Source organism: Vitis riparia, chromosome 4 (assembly GCF_004353265.1).
Source record: "Vitis riparia cultivar Riparia Gloire de Montpellier isolate 1030 chromosome 4, EGFV_Vit.rip_1.0, whole genome shotgun sequence".
NCBI lineage: Eukaryota > Viridiplantae > Streptophyta > Magnoliopsida > Vitales > Vitaceae > Vitis > Vitis riparia.
In genome coordinates this window covers 7,345,917-7,364,488 of record NC_048434.1, presented here as the reverse complement: position 1 = coordinate 7,364,488, position 18,572 = coordinate 7,345,917, and the positions used below count along the sequence as shown (strand labels likewise).

The 18,572-nt window shown below is 33.1% G+C and overlaps 3 protein-coding genes across 3 annotated transcripts; 1 reads left to right on the top strand and 2 right to left on the bottom strand.

The window, feature by feature from the left end:
- Positions 1-2,728: 2,728 nt before the first annotated feature.
- LOC117912139 (DNA-directed RNA polymerases II, IV and V subunit 11) lies at positions 2,729-6,290 on the bottom strand. The gene is made up of 5 exons (XM_034826625.1): positions 6,154-6,290; positions 5,994-6,083; positions 5,826-5,904; positions 4,804-4,899; positions 2,729-3,001 (listed from the first exon to the last, which is right to left on the bottom strand). The coding sequence occupies exons 1-5, from the start codon at positions 6,204-6,206 to the stop codon at positions 2,969-2,971; spliced, it is 351 nt and encodes a 116-aa protein (XP_034682516.1). The 5' UTR covers positions 6,207-6,290; the 3' UTR covers positions 2,729-2,968.
- Positions 6,291-6,572: 282 nt separating this feature from the next.
- Positions 6,573-10,920, top strand: LOC117913162. Its single transcript, XM_034828106.1, has 5 exons — positions 6,573-6,787; positions 7,175-7,270; positions 8,790-8,915; positions 9,909-9,948; positions 10,518-10,920. Exons 1-5 carry the CDS (start codon positions 6,662-6,664, stop codon positions 10,589-10,591), a joined length of 462 nt encoding a protein of 153 aa, XP_034683997.1. The 5' UTR covers positions 6,573-6,661; the 3' UTR covers positions 10,592-10,920.
- A 196-nt stretch (positions 10,921-11,116) lies between these two features.
- On the bottom strand, positions 11,117-15,628 carry LOC117913163 (protein PHOTOSYSTEM I ASSEMBLY 2, chloroplastic). The gene is made up of 3 exons (XM_034828107.1): positions 15,275-15,628; positions 11,663-11,812; positions 11,117-11,578 (listed from the first exon to the last, which is right to left on the bottom strand). The coding sequence occupies exons 1-3, from the start codon at positions 15,485-15,487 to the stop codon at positions 11,501-11,503; spliced, it is 441 nt and encodes a 146-aa protein (XP_034683998.1). The 5' UTR covers positions 15,488-15,628; the 3' UTR covers positions 11,117-11,500.
- Between the last annotated feature and the right edge of the window lie 2,944 nt (positions 15,629-18,572).

Sequence of the window (18,572 nt, the reverse complement as noted above, 5' to 3'; positions counted from 1 at the left end):
CTGGCGGTTCGAGCCCGACTCAAAAGCTGGTCGACTCTAGGACCGGACTGGAATGGTGGCCGGGTGGTGGTTAAACCGGTCCAATTTTTAAAATGCTAGTAAATATGACATGAATGCTTCTTATGTTCTTTTTTTTTTTTTAAATGTTTCCATTTAAGATGAGTATAAACAAATTATTAAAAATATTTTTTTCAAAGAAATTGTCATATTTTATGTTATTAAAGATTAAGTGATATATTTTCCACTCATGAATTATTTCATTTTTTTAATCAAAAAATCTTAAATATTTTTTCATTTGATTTGCATTTGTTCGAGATTAAATAAACATGCAACATAATTTTTTGTCATTACATTCAGCACGATGCTTTACCCAGAAGCTTGAAATATCATTCAATTTTTTTTCAAGACTTCTACATTGAATAATACAAGATGGTGTGTAATAATATGATTTTTTTTTTATATGTAATCCTTATAATTTGTATTTCCTCATGTTATTGATTACTTAAATTTTAATTATCTATAGCCTAAAGTTATGTAAAGTAAAAGTTAAAAGTCATACCGTTAAAAGTTATACGAAAAATATTGCACTTATTCATTGTTAGAAACTAAATTTTAAACGTCATATGATCATAAATTATATGAAAAATATCATGTTTATGTATAGTCCGAGGTTATGTTTATGTATAGCCCGAGGTTATGTAATTATTATTAGCATTCAAAACCATAAGTTATGAAAAATCAAAAGTTATATATGTCATGTTTTATATAATCAAGTTAGAGACTTGTAATTATTGATATTTTAATTTTGTAATAACCCAAAGCTATATACACAATTTTTAATTCTTTTGTAGAACAGGAACCTATATAAAACAAAATTGTCAATTAACGACTATATAACTAAAAGCTACACGAACAATTTTCTAATTTTGTTGTATAATTGAAAGTTATATTACAAAATAATTATTAATTGATTTATGTCATTGTAATATCACTCCAATTTTGATTAATTTATAATCTAAAATTATGTAGAAAGGTTAATAATTTAATAAATGCTAAAACTCATATATCCAAAAGCTATTTGAAAATATTTTATTATAAATTTATATTATATGTAGCTAAAAGCTATTTATTAGGGAGAATCGTGCTTTAGATCCAGATGGACTGAAAATCGACCCTTAGTCCTTATAATATGACCATTTAAGCATAAGACCTAGATAGAAGCATGGAAATTTAAGTGAAAGATATTATCCTTAAATGGTTGGATTATGAGCACTAAGGGCCAATTTTCAGCTCATCAGAGGCTAAAACACAATTCTTTGTACTATCAAGAGGATATATAAAAACTGTTAATTATAATAAATAACAAAATTATTATAACGGCTAGAAGATATAAAAGTCATATCTTTATAAAATTTATGTAACTACAAGTTATAAGAAAAACATTTTATTGCCTAAAAGCATGCTAAAAATTCAAATAGCCAAAATATATTTTAAAATATTATATTATGAACTCATATTATATGCAGTTAGAAGCTATATAATTATTATTACTCATAATCAGAAGTCATGAAAATGAGAAAATTAATATTTTTTATACTATTAAGAGGATATATAAAAATTGTTAATTATAATATAGAACAAAATTATTATAATAACCATAAGATATCAAAGTTACATCTTTATAAATTTTATATAACTAGAAGTTGTAAGAAAAAATATTTTATAGTCTAAAACTATGCAACAATTATTTTTACATTTTTTTGTAATTATATAAAAATATTTTATTGTTTGAAGCTATAGAAATAAACATATAGATAATATTTTAGTATTTACATATTATTGAAAAATTAATATTTTATATATCAAACCATACAAAAATAGGTAAATAATTAATAATTTTTTGAACTCTTATCATTGAAATGGAATTTTGGGTTGTATAAAGACATGGTTTTTATATTTAATATCTTGTTCTAGGGGTGAGATTTTAGAACACTTTATACTCTAGTTGTTTACCACACAAGAAACTTCCTATGTGAAATAACAATAGAAATTAATTTCAATATTTATTTTTTTAATATATGAGAGTGATATATAATACTAAAATATGTTTATATATAAAGAAAAAACTAGTTAAATCATTCAAAATGAATTTAGATTCGTTTGATTTGAAATCTATTTGCGTAATAAAAAGATTTAAAGAAGTTGAAGAAAATTTAGAAAAATAAGTATATTTCAAAATAAAATTATATTTAAAAATTTTCTCTATATTGACATTGAATGACGAAGAGTGAATGAAAGAAGAAGATATTGTATTATATTTCATTTACTTTTTATAGTTTTTATATTTATTTTTCCATGTTATCCTTCTTATTTTTAAAAATTGGTTAAAACTTCTTTTTCTCTAAATTTTTTCGTTATTTCAGTTCAATTTTTTAAAAATTGTTTCTAAAGAAAAATAGCCAAACAACATTATAGATTTTTAGAAAAAAAAAAAAAAAACCTTTTCTAAATCACGGGACAAACGGTCTGTCACCTTTTCTTCACCAAGTGGAGTAAGCCATAATTTCTGACAATGATCTTTTATTTATTTTATTAAATATATTAACCTTAAAAAAATATTGGAAAAGTGAATTTAAGAGCTATAATGATATGATACATGGCAACAAATCCTGCCAGGAAGACATGAACAAGCAGCACACTATCATATACATTCCATAGCGGGTATCAATTTGTCAATATAAACCTAATAGTATTGTTAAGCATAAATTTCATTTTCACTGACAAATAGAGTTGCATGGGTTCTTAGGAAACAAATCCAGAATGGGAACTTCATTAACGCTCTGACAAAACATCTTACAAAGAAGTTGCCTAAATACAAGCAACAGAATTAAAGCAATCCCTTTAGGTTTCCATGAGGACTCACCATCTGAGCACTTGTAGAAACTAGGACAGCTTCCTTGAAAGCAAATTAGTATTCCCTAGAATGCTTCGCCAGCTCAACCTACCAAAGACGATTAAAGAAAAAAAAGATATATAAGCATGAAGACCTTTTATGTTTTTGAGGATAAAAAGAAGCCAGAGTGACCGAGTCGTTTCTCCTCAGTATGTATACAGAGTTTGTTTATTGACGAATGAGTTGGTCCAGCTTTGGAATCAAAGGTTCAAATCACCATCTTCTAAGCTCTGTCACCCAACTTTTAGGTTCTATGATAGAAAGATTACAATTTACAAAATTGACTCGATGATTCAAACCACTCACTTGACTGCAGCATTTGCTTTCTATTTCCCATTTAAATCATGATTGCAGACTAACAGCAGAACTACTAAAACAAACAAGCCAACCCACTCAATTGGATGGAAAAACACATCAACCTCAAAAGCAGGAGAAACATGCAAATAGTGTCCAGTCCCCCTACTTTCATTCTCACTTGGGTTTATAGATGTTAAAGTGATCCATAAATATAATGACGATTAAGGTAGGTTCCCATTAACCAACCTGAAAGGCAACAGAATTCTTTTAGAAGAAACTGCCTAACAGTAGATAAAATCAGAAAGGATGGCATTTCCTTTACAAACTTACAACTTCCTAATTAGTCAAAACTCAATTTCCAGACATTAAATGGAGGACCTCAGAGAGCAAGAAAAGGCATAAATAACACACTACTATCCATGCATTCCCTCAGAAGACCTAGCCAAAGACACAAATTATGCCCTATAGGTCAATGAAATGAAGCCACAAGAAGATCCTTCTCCACTGGGATGACAAGCAGGTCACTATGTCAGGGATCTTAATGTTTCACCTTATACCTGAGCCTTCTTCAACATTATTTTGAATGTAGGGAACCTCTCTTGGTATGAAAAAAGGTAACGTTGAATAGAATTATTGTTGAAGTTTAGGATGAAGACTTCAATAAGAAGTACAATTGAAGTTCTGCAATCAAGTGAGGCTAGTGAACAAACAGAACAAATTTAAGACCAAGGTCATTATTCATGACAACCCTTTTCCTTCTCAGCCAAAGTTCAAATGATAAAGTGAGAATGTGAAATACAATAGATGCCAACTTTAACATTAACTAAAGCTGAAGCCTTTTCTTCAAAGGGATTTAAAACTCTATTTCCACCTTTAATTCCAATATTACTCTCCTAGTAAACCATTAAAATATTTTTACTTCTACACATCATTCGTTTGCTCAACAATATATCCAACCTCAAATGCTAATTATAAGGCCGCTTGGAGCCACATTTTATAGATATGTTTCTTCACCAAAGAAGAAACATCATAAGACATTTTTCAAGCTTTCAGAAATATCACTGACTTAACCATGACAGTGAAGGTGACGTAATTTTAAAAAATACATTTTCAAAATTACATCATAGGTAGAACTGCATTCTCTTTAGATATTATAAAAGGAAGACGTGCTTAAAGAAAAAAAAAATTAATAAAAGGCAACCCGGCTAATGAAGGAGGGGTCTTTTCACTGAATAATTGTTTTGACAGCAAGAAACCAAAGAGCGATGTGTTGGAGAGTTTGAAATGTACCAAAAAACAAACTTGAAGGATGATCTATCTTTAAGCAAAATCTAGGAAAAAGAACTATTCATCCAAAGCAAACCCAGATAAAAAGCCCTGATAAGCACACACATGCACAAACCAGGAAGACAACTCGAGGAGAATACAATATCCAGAGAGCAACTGTTGTATTTTCTTCAGATAGCAACCTAAATTCTCAAGGAATAAAAGTCCAGCCAAGAAAGTTGCTAAAGGAAAAAAGGCAAAAAGTAAATTGGGAGAAGATGTCACACCTCAAATGCATTCTTCAGATAGTCAAGTTCCTTGTCTAGATCATTGATAGCTTGATTATAAGCCTGCATTGGTGAAGACTGACTGGTAGTGTGAATCTGAAAAACACCACCAAATTGTTCAAAACCAGGAGCACCAGAACTTTAAAAGGATTCTGAATATGCCTCACTCTGATTTAGTTCACCAACTACAGAAACCAGAGACTTAAAAGAAAAAACATGCAAATGTAAATATTCTGAATTAAGAAAATAAAAACAATAGGTTTCACTAAAATGAAGTTCATCCCCGTAACATATGTCATTAGCATGTCATGTTAACATCAATAAAAAGGATTTAAGCCCACTGCCCCATTGGCCCTACTTAATATCTCAACTGCCCCAAAGATCAACTCCTGAGAAGTTCTAACATCCGAATCAGAAATTATACTTGATTAAAAGTAAACACTAAAGTCATGAAACAGAGCTGATTTCCTTCAGCACTTAATCAGATAAACGGGATCAACCTGACAATATATTCGAATCCTCTTTTATTTCTAATGAAATGATGCAATTCAATAGAGCACCCAACAGCATGAATGTAAATTAGATCTGTAAGAACAATCAAAACAATAAATCAACAGAAACAACCAAATTAATAGGGCTGGTATCAAACTATATGAGGTGTAAATAATTCTATTTTTTATTCTTTCTCAAAGACCAAATTGGGTTATGGACCACATGAGCAGTTGAGCATTCAATCAATGCAAAGGGTATTTGATCTAATTCCCAGCTAGAAGAACTCCTAATTACAAGATAATTGTTTAGGGTTTTGATAAACCCTAGACCTATGATGAATTAGATAACCACTATGGTTTAATGACCTGCAAAATCTACAGAAAAATTCGCAGTGTATTTCCAATCAACTCGATCAAAAGAATCTATTCGCAACGAAAACTGATCTTTTTCTAAGCTCCCCTCGTTTCATTTCAACGGAAAATGGTCCATTTTCCCGAGGGGGAAACAAAAAGTGGAGGGGAAGTACAAACCCTAATAATGATTTTGTACTGAAGAGGGTGCGGAAGCTTGTAACCAGCGAAGAGGACATTCTCGTCTCTGTGAAGCTGCCTGCAAATACGAGTATTTATAAAAATCGGGTGAAACATTTTCAAGAAAGAAAAAATAAATTGTAGATGAAATAGATTTTAAACCAGTACATGCGAAGAATGTTTCCGATAGTGTGGTCTTCCCTCTCTACTGTGAAGGAAGCTGCATTTATGATTTTCGTGTCTCGTTCGTATGAAACCCTGCCAATCATTCAAGGATGAATACACATACAGAGAGAGTTTTTGAGAGAGGAGAGAGAATACAATATACTTCTTTGTGCCTTCAGGGACGACGAATCGCTCGTAACGATCAGGGGCGTTCATGGTGGTGTCTGGTTTCTTCTTCTCCCTCCGTTGATCTCAGAGCTTGGGCACTTCACCAAAGGGGAAGCCGGAAGGGAATGGCAATGTAAATGGGCCGGGTCGGGCTTAAATTAAAATTTTATAACTAAAATTTTTAATTTATGAAATTAAAATATTTAAAAATAATTATTAGAGTTGGTATATTTAGCACTTGTATGATTTATATTTACATTTTTTTAAATTATTTTTTATTTTAAATAATAGTATTTTCATATTTTGGTCCAAAACTTCTAAATCACATCCTCGAAGCCCATAATACGACACCGTTTTAGATCTGCGGTGTCCTGGCCATAAAACGCACCGTTTCGAAGTCGATGCTATGACTTATGATTGTCATCTCCTTTTGATTGAGATTCTCCCTCCAAAATAACCCTAGAAAGTGGACAGTCTAGAGCGAGAAAGTGGAGTTGCAGAGAATGAAGAATCAACAGCATCATGAAGCTATGGACGGTCTGCTAAACCTCTTCACCAAGGCGAACCACGATCTCACGCTGGTTCAACACCGCCTCGAGAAAGAGTTCCAACAGATTTATCCTCACAATGTTAGCTCTCCAATTTCTCGCATTTTTTCTCCCTTTTGTGGTTTTCATCCTCTTTTTGGCTTCCGAAATGCGAAAAGACTCACCGAATTTAATGTTTTTTTCCCTCGTTTTTGAGAAAATAGAGGAAAGCAAATGAAAACAGAATTGAATCTTTAAAATCTTCTACTCTGATGATGTTTCTTTTGTCGTCTTGAGTTTATTTATTTATTTTTATCCGATTTAAGTTGTTTCTGTTTTACCACATTTTCTCACCAACCAAAGGGAGCATCAAGGGAAGAAAGTTGTGAAGATACTTTGTTTTCTTTACCTGCATTTTTTCTCAGAAACCAAACAGAGGATTAGTATAATTTAGGAGATGTGTTTTTTTAATGGTCTTTTGGTTTGTAGGCAAATCCTATGATCCTAGTTTCTCGCATAAAGAAACTACAGGAGGATCTCTGCTCCTTGAAGGAACAATGCCAGGAGCTACTTGCTGCAAAACAGGTATGCACTATTATGCTCTCTCTTTCACTGGAGAGTAAATTTGGCAGGGAAAAGGTACCAAATTCTGAAATTTCTTATTTTGTTGCTTGAGAAAAAATGAAAGAAATAGTAGATGGAAATAGAATGGAGCACTACCACGCTCAGAGGTTAGTCAGTGAAAGCATCATTGCTAAGATCAAGCCATTTCCATTTCTACGAAGCATTCATTTAGGCTTTTCTTTTGAAATAGCTATTTGTCTTCACAAATATATGCTAGTAAATACAGTCAAATAAATTACTGGTAGGCTTACAATTGATATCCCCGAAAGAATATTGAGCTGGATGTGCTTTCTAAATGGTGTTGATAAGAACAGGTTACCTAGAAAGTACTTTTTAATCCAAGGGAAACATCATGAAAAGTAATATAAAGATGATTTGAATTATATATCAAATTATTTTTTCAGTATTATTAACTGGATTATGTTCCAAGGGCCAAAATCTCATAAGTATTTGCAATTTATTCTGAAAAAGGAACCAAGATTACTAATATTCGTTGACTATTGAGTTAAAGTTTTAGCTGACTCTGAACAGGCAAATAGGAATTAGGATGTGAAATTTATCTCTTGAAACCCAGTCAACCTGCCATGCACAATGATAGATAATGTTGGATCAATAAAGTAAAATATAAAAAATAAAAAATATAAAATATAATTAAAAAAATGGAGCTTCTGGCTTTACTCGCCAGGATTTTATAGGGAATGTTTTTTCCTTTCGAAGGCAATAATAATATTATATTAACAAGCTCCAAAAAACAGCCACTAAGGTACATAGGGCATATACAGCAAGTGCTAAAGGATCCACAAAAACTGTTGGCCATATGTACAATAGTGACTAAGACCTGATGATATAAACAAAGTGGCTGAAACAAGTGCCAAATTTTCTTAAATTGGAATATGGGGTTTATATCACAAACCAGACCCTTCCTGGACTCGTACTTTTTGCTTGTTATGTAACAGCATCCAATGATACCCAAGACTAAGCTGGTGGCAATAGTATGGTTGATTAGAGCTGTCTAGAAATTGCAGTATTTAGCCTGTCGATTATAATCTTCATTAAAATTGCATGAAAGAGATTTATGAACTTTGAAAAACCACTTGTTTAGACATCTTTACTTTTTGAGAGAGCCCTTTATAGTGGTTATTGATGCAATTAACTATTTTTTATATGGAGGCTAGTTTATTCATTCCCTGTGACCTTATCAGGCATTGGCAGTTTGATTTGTTTGAGGTCAGACTATAGAACTGGTAGCAGTTGCAAGCCATAAAGCCTGGTCAGTTCTGATAATGCTGTGCTTAGAAATGTGTCGGAGAACTGAGATATGACAGCCACAGTTGATTTGTATTGATGTTGGTGTTTTTTATTTGGCTTAGAACTTACTCAACTGACAATGCTCCTCCACCCATGACCAAAATAGTAAAGGAGAGATAATTGAGAAATCCTACAGTTGGAAGATAATATTATCTATTGATTTCCCTCGTAGGATTTGATTGATAAGGCCAGGACTACTTTGGTTGGAAACAGAAGTTTACTGCAACGGATGCAAGCACCTATGGGCATTCCCCTTGCCAGTGATTCTGATGATCCTGCATATGCCAACTTTAACCAGGTAATTTTATTATGCCTCAATATCAATGGGTGGATTCCATTCCCAACATACTTGGGAGGTCATGTATAAAAATTAGCTAAACTCTAATTAGGAGGAAAACAGAACACTCAATAATGCAAATAAAGGCATTCAAGCAATACCTGTTTTGCATATACAATGGTTGGAACCCCTGTTATGTATATTGATTCATTATTCTCTCCTCTAATTATCTAGGTAAGTTTATATTTATTCATTTTCAACCTTTGTGCTTTATTAAGTTGTCTAAATGATGAAGCATCTTATCAAATACCAATGTTTGTTTGACTACATTTCTTGTTTTCTGTTTTTAAAATTAGAAAATAGTTGTAACTTTTATATAAGATATAAAAAAACTCTTAAAAACTTACACCAAAGAGTCATGGTTTTAAAAACTGTTTTAAAAAAAATTGAGCTATCAAAACATTTTTACAACCTCAAATTTTAAATTTTTGAAGGTAATTTTAAAAGACATAAGGAAAATACTCTTTATGCAAGAGGTTATACTTTTTAAATGTAATTTATTACTTTTTTTATTTTAAAAACAAAAAATAGGAAGTGTATCTAAGCAGACATTAAGTTATCAAATTTAATATTTTCATTATCAATATCTTTTCACTCAATTAGCATTATCAGAAGGTTGTGTATTTTCCAGGTGGTGTCTAAAGAATTTGCACCACTTGCCAGCAAGCAACCAAAATTGAAGGCTTTGCCTATAACTAAGCACCCAGTCATAAGTGTCTTCCTGGGTAGCTTTTCCTTTGCTTGTAAAGCCTACAGAACCTAGCCTGGTTATATTTTCTTATTTTCTTCATAATCTCCATTATAAGGACTCTTTAACACATTTTCTTTCACTTGGTCTTTGTCCATCCTTACACGCACACACATACGCACATGGCATAGTAGAAAGTGTTCACCCTTTTGATACTTATCAAAAAAAAAAAAAAAGTGTTCACCCTTTTGATGCTTGTCTTGCAGATCATTGATGAGTGGACCAATCAAGTCAGATCAAGAACAGGTAAGGCTTTCAGGACCTTGCTGGTGTGTAGTTTAATTTAGCAGTGTGTAATGTATGAATTTATTTACATAAATGGGTTCTGGAGTAATAAAAAATGAAGGAAATTTTATTTGTTGTTGAATTCAGAAACCTAAGAACTGCCAGATATTGTTAATGTACTTAGAAATTGAATATTTCATGCTTTTAGCTTGACAATAAATTTAAATATACATACACATTGTTTTGGAATACTTTCATAATGGCAAATAGAAGATACTACTAATTTACCAGATGAGATACACAGCCAAAGCATGGGGTTTTATCTTTTGCTTTTGTTATAATCTTCTAGAAATGCAAGGTGTGTAATTCCAATGGGTTGGTCTAACCTAGAGAGTTTGCATGTTTTTACTTTGCATTTTTTTGTATTTGATTCCTTGTAGTTTTGTTTTTCTTTGGTGGGAGAATTTCTCATCCTTCTCTTGTACTTCCTTTTTATCAATATATACCTTTGTCGTTTCCTATAAAAAATAAATAAATAATCTTCTAGAAATGAAAAGGTTGAAAGAGCAAATCTTGTGTGAATGATGCAGGGGATGTGACCCACGAATCAGAGTCTGAGGATATTAACAAGATGCTCTTCTCAGCGATAGTTCAAAGCAACTGAACCGACAACTTTGAGGGCTAACATGGTCATACAGGTCGGCCTTCCCATCCTATATGATTACTGTGCGTGATTACCATCTTCCAGTTGGCAAGTGAAAGCATTAACAAGCGAGCTTGGAGACACCCAATATTTGGTTAAAAACTTGCCTAGGATATGCTTCTACTACTAAGATGTTCAATGTTCAATATACATCTTGCGTGTTGTCTGTATCTCTTAAGCCTTGCAAGTAGAAAGGCCTTGGCATTTGGCAGCCACACACATGAAAGCCTAATCGTTGTATAAAGAACGAGTTGCCTTTGTTTATTTTGTGCTATTCAAATTCTCCACCAGTATATCTCATAAATACTAAAATATCACACACAACCCAAAAAAGAAAAAAAGAAAAAAAGCAAGCCAACCGGAATGGAAATGTATCATTGCACTTAGTACTGCTTAATGTATGGATATAGTGGCAAAAAACTAAAATAAAATAAAAAATATAAGCTATGTTGAAATGATGTAAAAATAGGAAAGAAAAAATGAACACACCCCAAAATCACCCGCCTCCCCTCTTCGGGAAAAATAAGGGAGACATTTACTTCCAAATGGGTGCTGGGAGTCTGACCAATTCATATCAGGAATAGGAGATGATTGCCTTGGTGTGCTTGGGCACTAAAGATGAGCCAATTCTCAAGGGCTTAAATGGCAACACCGCGAAACGTAGAGTAAAAAAAATTGTTGAAACAATGGTATATTCTTCTATATTCTAACCTTTGATGGTCTCAAGGTATGATTTGTTTAAATACAGAAACAATACAAGTTGTCAAGTCGTGTGATGTGAACTTCACGACTGAAATCAGGAAAAAGAACATCAATGGCTGTAGCTTTGTAAGTTTTCTTATGGCCTTAGTATCCTTATGGCAATGGTCACTACTTGGATACAGGAGGCTCTCCCAGCCACATAGCACGAAAGCCAGTTCCTTTGCAATCAGAACAGCAGGTTGACCCCTGGGAAATTCATAATGAGCATAGAAAATTACATAATACAAGATTAAAAGTGTATATACTGGGATAAGTTGAGTTTAAATCTACCTTTCCAGCACAAATAACACAACTAGTGTTCCGGGAAGGGACTTGGCAGAGCATGTTATTACCAAGAATAAAGAAGCCTGTGCCTCCACACCATTTGCATTCAACATGACCCTTTGTTTCACAGGAAGTACAAGAAACTGGCCTCGGTTGCTGCATGCATCACAAACATTTGGGTGATTAAACTATGAAAAGACCAAAAAAAAAAAAAAAAAAAAGATAAAAATGGTAAGTAATTGTATCATAAATATGGAGTCTTTAAAAATTTGCTATGAGGCTTGTAGAATAGTGATATACTTCATTTTTCTTCAATAGCCAACTTTATCACCTAGATGACCTAGCAACACTTCATTCATCTGGCATAGAAAAAGGGAGAACAAAAGCAAAGGCGTGAAGAAAAACCAGTGACAAATAGCATTCACCAGCTCAAATGCAGCCAATTCTAGTAAAACAGTATCCAAGCACCAATTTTTGGGGTACTGTAAATGTTTGTATCTATGAGTGCATAGTTCATTCAATTTGGTTTTGAATATTAAAATCAAACCAAACTGATCTAATCAGTTTTTATGCATTAAGAACTGAACTAATTGAACTTAAAGAGGAAACTCATTGGTTTGGTTCAGTTTGATTAAATAATGATAACTGATCTAAGTAGGTTTTTTTGTTTAGGTTTGCTTTGATTCAGTTTTATGACAAAAATCAACTTTTTTTGTCAATTTGGGTTAAAACCAAAAAGCATATAATTGAATATTGTAGACCAAAAGGCTTAGATAATATTATTATAAGAAGTTGTCCAATGGTCTGTTTTTTCATATCACATTATTGCAACTCATTTCAAATCATAATATTGTAACCTAACAATATGAATGACTATTTTCATAACCCATTTCAGCTTACTAAGTAGCTCAATCATAGAAAAAAGTTATGTGTGGCTTGGGATCTCATTGAATGTGAAAAATATACACTAAATTAATAATGTGTTTCCAATAATGGACAGCACATAACTAGTCCAATAATGGACAGCACAAGAGGAGAACTAGCAGACAATTGGATATATAATTCATCAACTAAATAAACCATGTCAGGGTATAAAGCCCTTCAAACTTTCTTCAATAGTGAGAAAACCCTCAAAAAAATCTCTTCATTGAAAGACCATAAAATCAAAAGTTTTCTGCCCCTAGCACTTCAAAACAAGAGAGGTAAACTTCCTCTCTCTGGCTCACACTAGTCTAGTGTTTCCACAAAACACGATCACTATCAAGGATGGAGACATGAATAGGATGTGCCCATCATTGATCTCTGACACCCAAAAGCTTGATATCCTTAGCTGCAGTCCTGGTCCTGCAGCAGGAATAAATACAAGGTTCCATATCATTCACTCATCAATCTGGCTGAATTTCTTCAAATTTGAACTAATGATCTGACAAAATGCCCTTTACAGTTGCAACTGAGGCTTCATCACTGGGCTTCTAATTCAACCCTAGGCTAGCAAACAACTCTGAACAAGACCACACCAAAATCCTACTCAACAAGGCTCTCCAACTCCTTTTGAACACCATCCATATCATCACTCACCCAAACTCGCCAACTACAACATTCTTTCTTAGACAAGTGTCCTCCACAGAAAAACTCCACACCCATTTGTTAAGAAGGGCCTTGTTGAAACTTTTCAAGCCTTCTTAAACCAAGCCCACCCAGATTCTTAACCTTATAGACTATGTCCCACTTCACAAGATGCATTTTGAGGACTTTTCCACTCAAAAGAAGTTTCCTTGGAGTTTCTCCAATTGATACTTCACTGTCTTTGGAATGACAAACCATGACATATAATAGATTAGCAAGATGGAGAGAGATATTGCTTTTTCCAAGAGGCCAATCTCCTATTGAAATGATCATCCACCACATTCCAAACAGCTCGAGATTTGAACAGGGCTCCCAAGGGAAGGCCTATATGGGACATGGGGAATCTCCCACCCTACAGCCCAAAGCATCAACCCAAAGCATCGCCGGGTGGAACAAGCTTGCTCTGCTACAGATCAACTTTCAAACCAGAAACCAATTCAAAACATAGAAGCACCCACCTTAACTGGACTAGCTGGTCCACATTTGCACCAGAAAAGATAAGAATGTTATCTGCAAAGAGGAGATGAGAGACCTCTATAACCACTCTCCCTCTACCCCCACATTGAAACCATTGCTAAAACCCTTTGAGCTGCCCTTAAAACAAGCAGCTGAGGGCTTTCATGACCGCCAAAAATAGCTAAGGGTGGGGTCCCCATGCATAAGTGTACTGCCTTTCTTGGGGAGGCAGGGTTGACAACAAAGAGGAGAGAAGAAAATGAGAGACGAGAAAAAAGAGGATTGAGAGCTTACAGTTCAGTCTATTCACCAAAAATATTCTATAATGACCAAAATTCACTGTTTGTTAAGGTAGCCCAGTTGGTCAGGGTGAATGTTGGGAGGTGAGGTCTTAATAAGAGGCACATAGTCCTAGGTTCAAATCTTGCCACTAATGATATCCTAATTTACCCAGTGTTGGTTTTTGCAGACACCATTAGCACTCTGAGGTTTGGATCCCTATGGAGAGTCTTAAGGGCTTGGCCATGAAAGGTTTCTCGGTTATAAAAAAAAAAATAATGACCAAAGTTCACTACTATCTCCCACATACACCCCAAGGTTTGGGTCCCATGGAGAGACCTAAGGGTTTGGCCATGCAAGGTTACTCGGTTATAAAAAAAAATAATGACCAAAGTTCACTACTACAGTCTACTATCTTCCACATATACCCCAACCATATAGAAATTGAGACAATTACATCTTGAAAACAGAAGAATAGTAGAACACCATAATACCCTCATTAATTCCATTTCAAAATAGAAATTTAGATCAAGGTTAATCCTAATTATACAAAAGGAAAACTAACATGTGATTGAAAAAAAAAATTAACAAATAACTAAAGCAAAGTTTAGTTAACATTTCAAAAATACTTATTCTGATTGTAAAAGCAAAAAGGAATAAAAAGGGACCATAAAGTTGGATGTGATAATCACTCTACACGTGGCTTTCTAATTCTGGAAGCAAGACATCAATTTTTCTACCTTGGAAGTAAAATTTTCCTCCTTTTATTATTACCATAACCATTATTAATGTATGACAGCTACCAACATAATCTAGGACAGCATTTTGGAGGTACAGAAGTGCTTCCTAGACATCAAGGTGGTTGAATTCACTTATTCTTTTTTAGCCACATTGGAATTAACATACAATTTTCGGATATAAGAAATGTAAAAAATTTGATCCAAAATATAGTGCTGGAGAACATTAGCAAATACAAGTGTCTTTTTCTTCCGCCCCTTCTTTGTTCTTCAAGCAATATTAATGCTTTTGATAAGCTAAAAAAATAAACAAAGCTCCAGGGAATATTTGGGGAAAAACCAATCATTCTCACAAATTCAGACCAATCAACCGATGAATCAATCAAATTTAATACAAATCAAAGAGCAAACAAATTCCAGGAAAAGAAATTCTGGCCAAACTTTCCCATGCACCAAAACCCTAAGAATCACAAAACCAAACACAAGGAGAAAACCATAAGAAAAACAATAAACCTAGTACCTGAGAGATCAACCAAGCTTGTTCCATGCGTTTAGCGAAATTGGATGAGCTCTCGTAGGAATCCACCATTGAAGCTCGAACACCAAAAACCCTAGAATTCATGGATCTCGAAGACGAAATAGAACCAGGAGGCTTCAATACGACGCCGTTTGAAACTCCTTCTTTGGATTTGCCCAAAATTGCAGGTGTAGAGCAGCAGACGCAGGTCGACATTTCTAGAGAAAGAAAGCAGCCAGAGAGAGAGAGAGATATTTAGAGAGAGAATGCAGAGAGCGAAGGTGTGAATTGGCGGGTATGCGGAATGATCGATGTCTGTGGGAGTTCGTTTCTGAGTTTTCTTGTGGCGAAAAGTGAAAACCACACGAAACGTCGTCGCTTTGCAGTGAAGATAACTGTTAGGTCCTTTGGGCCGCACTTCTTCCTTTGAAACGCACATGGCAAAAATCAGGACCGCTAGATTGAGAGAAAAAGCTGTGTTTGGTCAAAGAGAAAATCGTTAAACAGGGTTTGGGTCATCATTGGCAGGCCACGGTTCCAAAACAAAAATTTACCATTTTTTGTTGGAATTTTTCGTGAAAATTTTAAACACTTCTATTGCATGAAAAGGAAAACAAACATAACCAAAATGAAAATGAAATCCTGAATTCAATGAAAATATATATCATATGAGCTAGAAGATATATTAATATTATAATTGATTTTATGCTTGGTAATGGAATATATCATGAAATTGAATAAAAGATGGAATTGCATATCTTATCTCATAAATTATTTTATCATTTGTCATAAATTTATTTAATTTATTATTATTTTTTAAATTTTAAATTTTTATGTTTCTTATTTTAGGAAACAAAAAATTTTGAATAGAAAAATTAAATTTATAGTTAAAAAACTAAAAAATATGTATAAAATATATTGTACAATAATACTAGTATATATGTATTGTTTGATAAGTATTTAATATATAAAAATTCTTTTTACATATAGAATAACATGGACATTTTTTATTTACAAATTTTAAATATTTTAATTATGAATATTGTTAACAAATAAATACAAAATTACTTATTAAATTTAAAATTATAAAACCATTTTTTAAAATGATATTTGTTAAAAACATTTATTAGAGTTATTTGTTTCCTATTAGAGTTATTTATTTTCTATATTATGGTTATTATTTTTGTTTTGACGAGTAAGTATAAGTTAGTTTTTTTATAAAAAAATTATTATTTCACCTAATTTTCAAGTGGTTAGAATAAGAAATCGTAGATTTCCTTTTCTCTTTCTCTTTATTATTATTTGAGTTTCACATGATATTATAGCGTAATTGATTTTAATGGAATTCTTAATTTGTGATTTTATTAAATAGAGTTTAATCGCATACACAACTTTCACATGTTTGATGTATATTGGAGGATATATTAGAAGATGGTCTCACATTGCATAGGATAATATGGATCCGAAGGGTTAAAGGCATACCATTCTATGATTTCTAGTACGCCAATACCTCATCATAATAGAAGGTTTATATCCCATAGATTATAATGAAGCGGTGGGTAGTGTTTGTGTTTATTTAAGGTAAGGAGCTATGAAGAGGTAGTTAGAATTTTTGCATTCTAACATAGTTTGGGTTTTCGTAAAAGCACCTAAAGGAATAAAACTAGGTATAAGTTGGTTTACAAGAGGAACACATGAGTATATGAAAAGTTCGAGTTTTATGCGGCTAAGACTATAGCTAAAGGTTATAGTTTGAAACTTTGTTTCAATTATAGAAAACATTTTCAACAATGGTCATACTCAAATCCATCAAATTACTCCTATATATTGCAGTGTGTCTTATTTGTGAGATAAAACAACCAGACATTTTCATAGCAAAGGGTCTTTTGTGTATAAGAAGACATAGTGAAGCATGGTGATGCTCTAAGATCTTGTGGCTAGATGACAATATATTCATTAGATATGATGTAAGGATATTGTTATTAGTCAAGATCTAGTAGTCTACTCAGTTCTAGATGAAAATCTAGAGGAAGACAATATATTCTTAGGGTTAAGGTCCTTTAGGACTGTAAGAATAGGAAAATTACATCATGTCACTTACATTGATGAGCATTTGGTCAAGTACATGATGCAAAACTTCAAGAAGAGTTTGTTGCTCCTTAGATTTGGAGTTGTCTTTTTTAGGATCATTGTTCTTGGACATCTGTGGAGAGAGATCGCATTAAGATGGTATCTGATGCCTCTACAATGGATAACCTTAAGTATGTGATGTTATATGCTAGACCATATATTTGCTTTGTTGTAGGAATAATGAGTACATATTAGTTCATTTCCTTATTAAAGCTTTAGGCGGATGTCAAACATATACTCAAGTATCCTTAGAGAATGAGGGATTATATGTTTGTGAGTCTTTGTGATGAGTGGGTACTCTTTTCATATTGGGAAATAAAACTTTTAGTCCAATGAGGACTTTCGCAGGTTTACTTCTAGGTATGTGTACACTCTAAGTGGTTTTTGTTGTTTCTATAGCAACAAATGAAGCCTTTTGGCTTATGAGTAGTTCCCTTGGCTATATCATCTAAGATCTTGTTATGTGATAACAATGGGATGGTGACATGGTCTAAATAACAAAATTACCACTAGAAGAAGAAATACATAAAAATGAAGTGTTATCTTATTGTGAGATAGTACATAGAAGTGATATGACTATTAAGCATAATATTTGTGGAATGCTTAGTTTGTTTTTGGAGCTAGTAGGAGTTTGTTGGGATTAAGCCCTTAAAAGCAAGACATCATGTAACAAAGTTAGATTTAACTATCCCCTTGCTATCCTTTCGGTGTGATGGCATTGATTTGAGCATTTAACCCATGTCTCTTATATTGTACATGACTTATGTGCATTAGGAGTTGTATAGAAGATACAAATCATAGGTTCCTTGTAAGTAGATAAGTTGTCCACAGTTGGTTCATGGATTTGGGAAATCTAATAGAGGCTGTAGTGCCCCATCTCTTAATTGGAGGAATGACTTGTCTTAGTCGTTGGGATAGGTTTTCCATGGTGATTACACTAATGTATTTAATGCACATTGGATAGGACTTACTGTAAATCATGACATAAGGCTATCAATTGTCATGATTCACTAAGCTACAATACACATGGACTCTCAACCTTGAGAGGATATTCAACATGTGTCAAAATCAATAGGAGGATTTGACCTATGGGTGAGACCCTAAAGTGGATCATATATTCCTATGGGTTGGATTACTATTGATGGAGGATGGTGGCAACAACTATTCTCAA

Coding starts and splice junctions, on each gene's coding strand:
- LOC117912139 (XM_034826625.1), bottom strand. CDS start 6,206: ATGAACGCCCCTGATCGTTACGAGCGATTCGTCGTCCCTGAAGGCACA. Junction 5,905..5,993: donor ATCGGAAACATTCTTCGCAT/GTACTGGTTTAA, acceptor TCGTATTTGCAG/GCAGCTTCACAGAGACGAGA. Junction 3,002..4,803: donor ATCTGAAGAATGCATTTGAG/GTGTGACATCTT, acceptor CGTCTTTGGTAG/GTTGAGCTGGCGAAGCATTC.
- LOC117913162 (XM_034828106.1), top strand. CDS start 6,662: ATGAAGAATCAACAGCATCATGAAGCTATGGACGGTCTGCTAAACCTC. Junction 6,788..7,174: donor AACAGATTTATCCTCACAAT/GTTAGCTCTCCA, acceptor TTTGGTTTGTAG/GCAAATCCTATGATCCTAGT. Junction 8,916..9,908: donor CATATGCCAACTTTAACCAG/GTAATTTTATTA, acceptor CTTGTCTTGCAG/ATCATTGATGAGTGGACCAA.
- LOC117913163 (XM_034828107.1), bottom strand. CDS start 15,487: ATGTCGACCTGCGTCTGCTGCTCTACACCTGCAATTTTGGGCAAATCC. Junction 11,813..15,274: donor AAGCTTGGTTGATCTCTCAG/GTACTAGGTTTA, acceptor TGATGCATGCAG/CAACCGAGGCCAGTTTCTTG. Junction 11,579..11,662: donor GTGTTATTTGTGCTGGAAAG/GTAGATTTAAAC, acceptor TGAATTTCCCAG/GGGTCAACCTGCTGTTCTGA.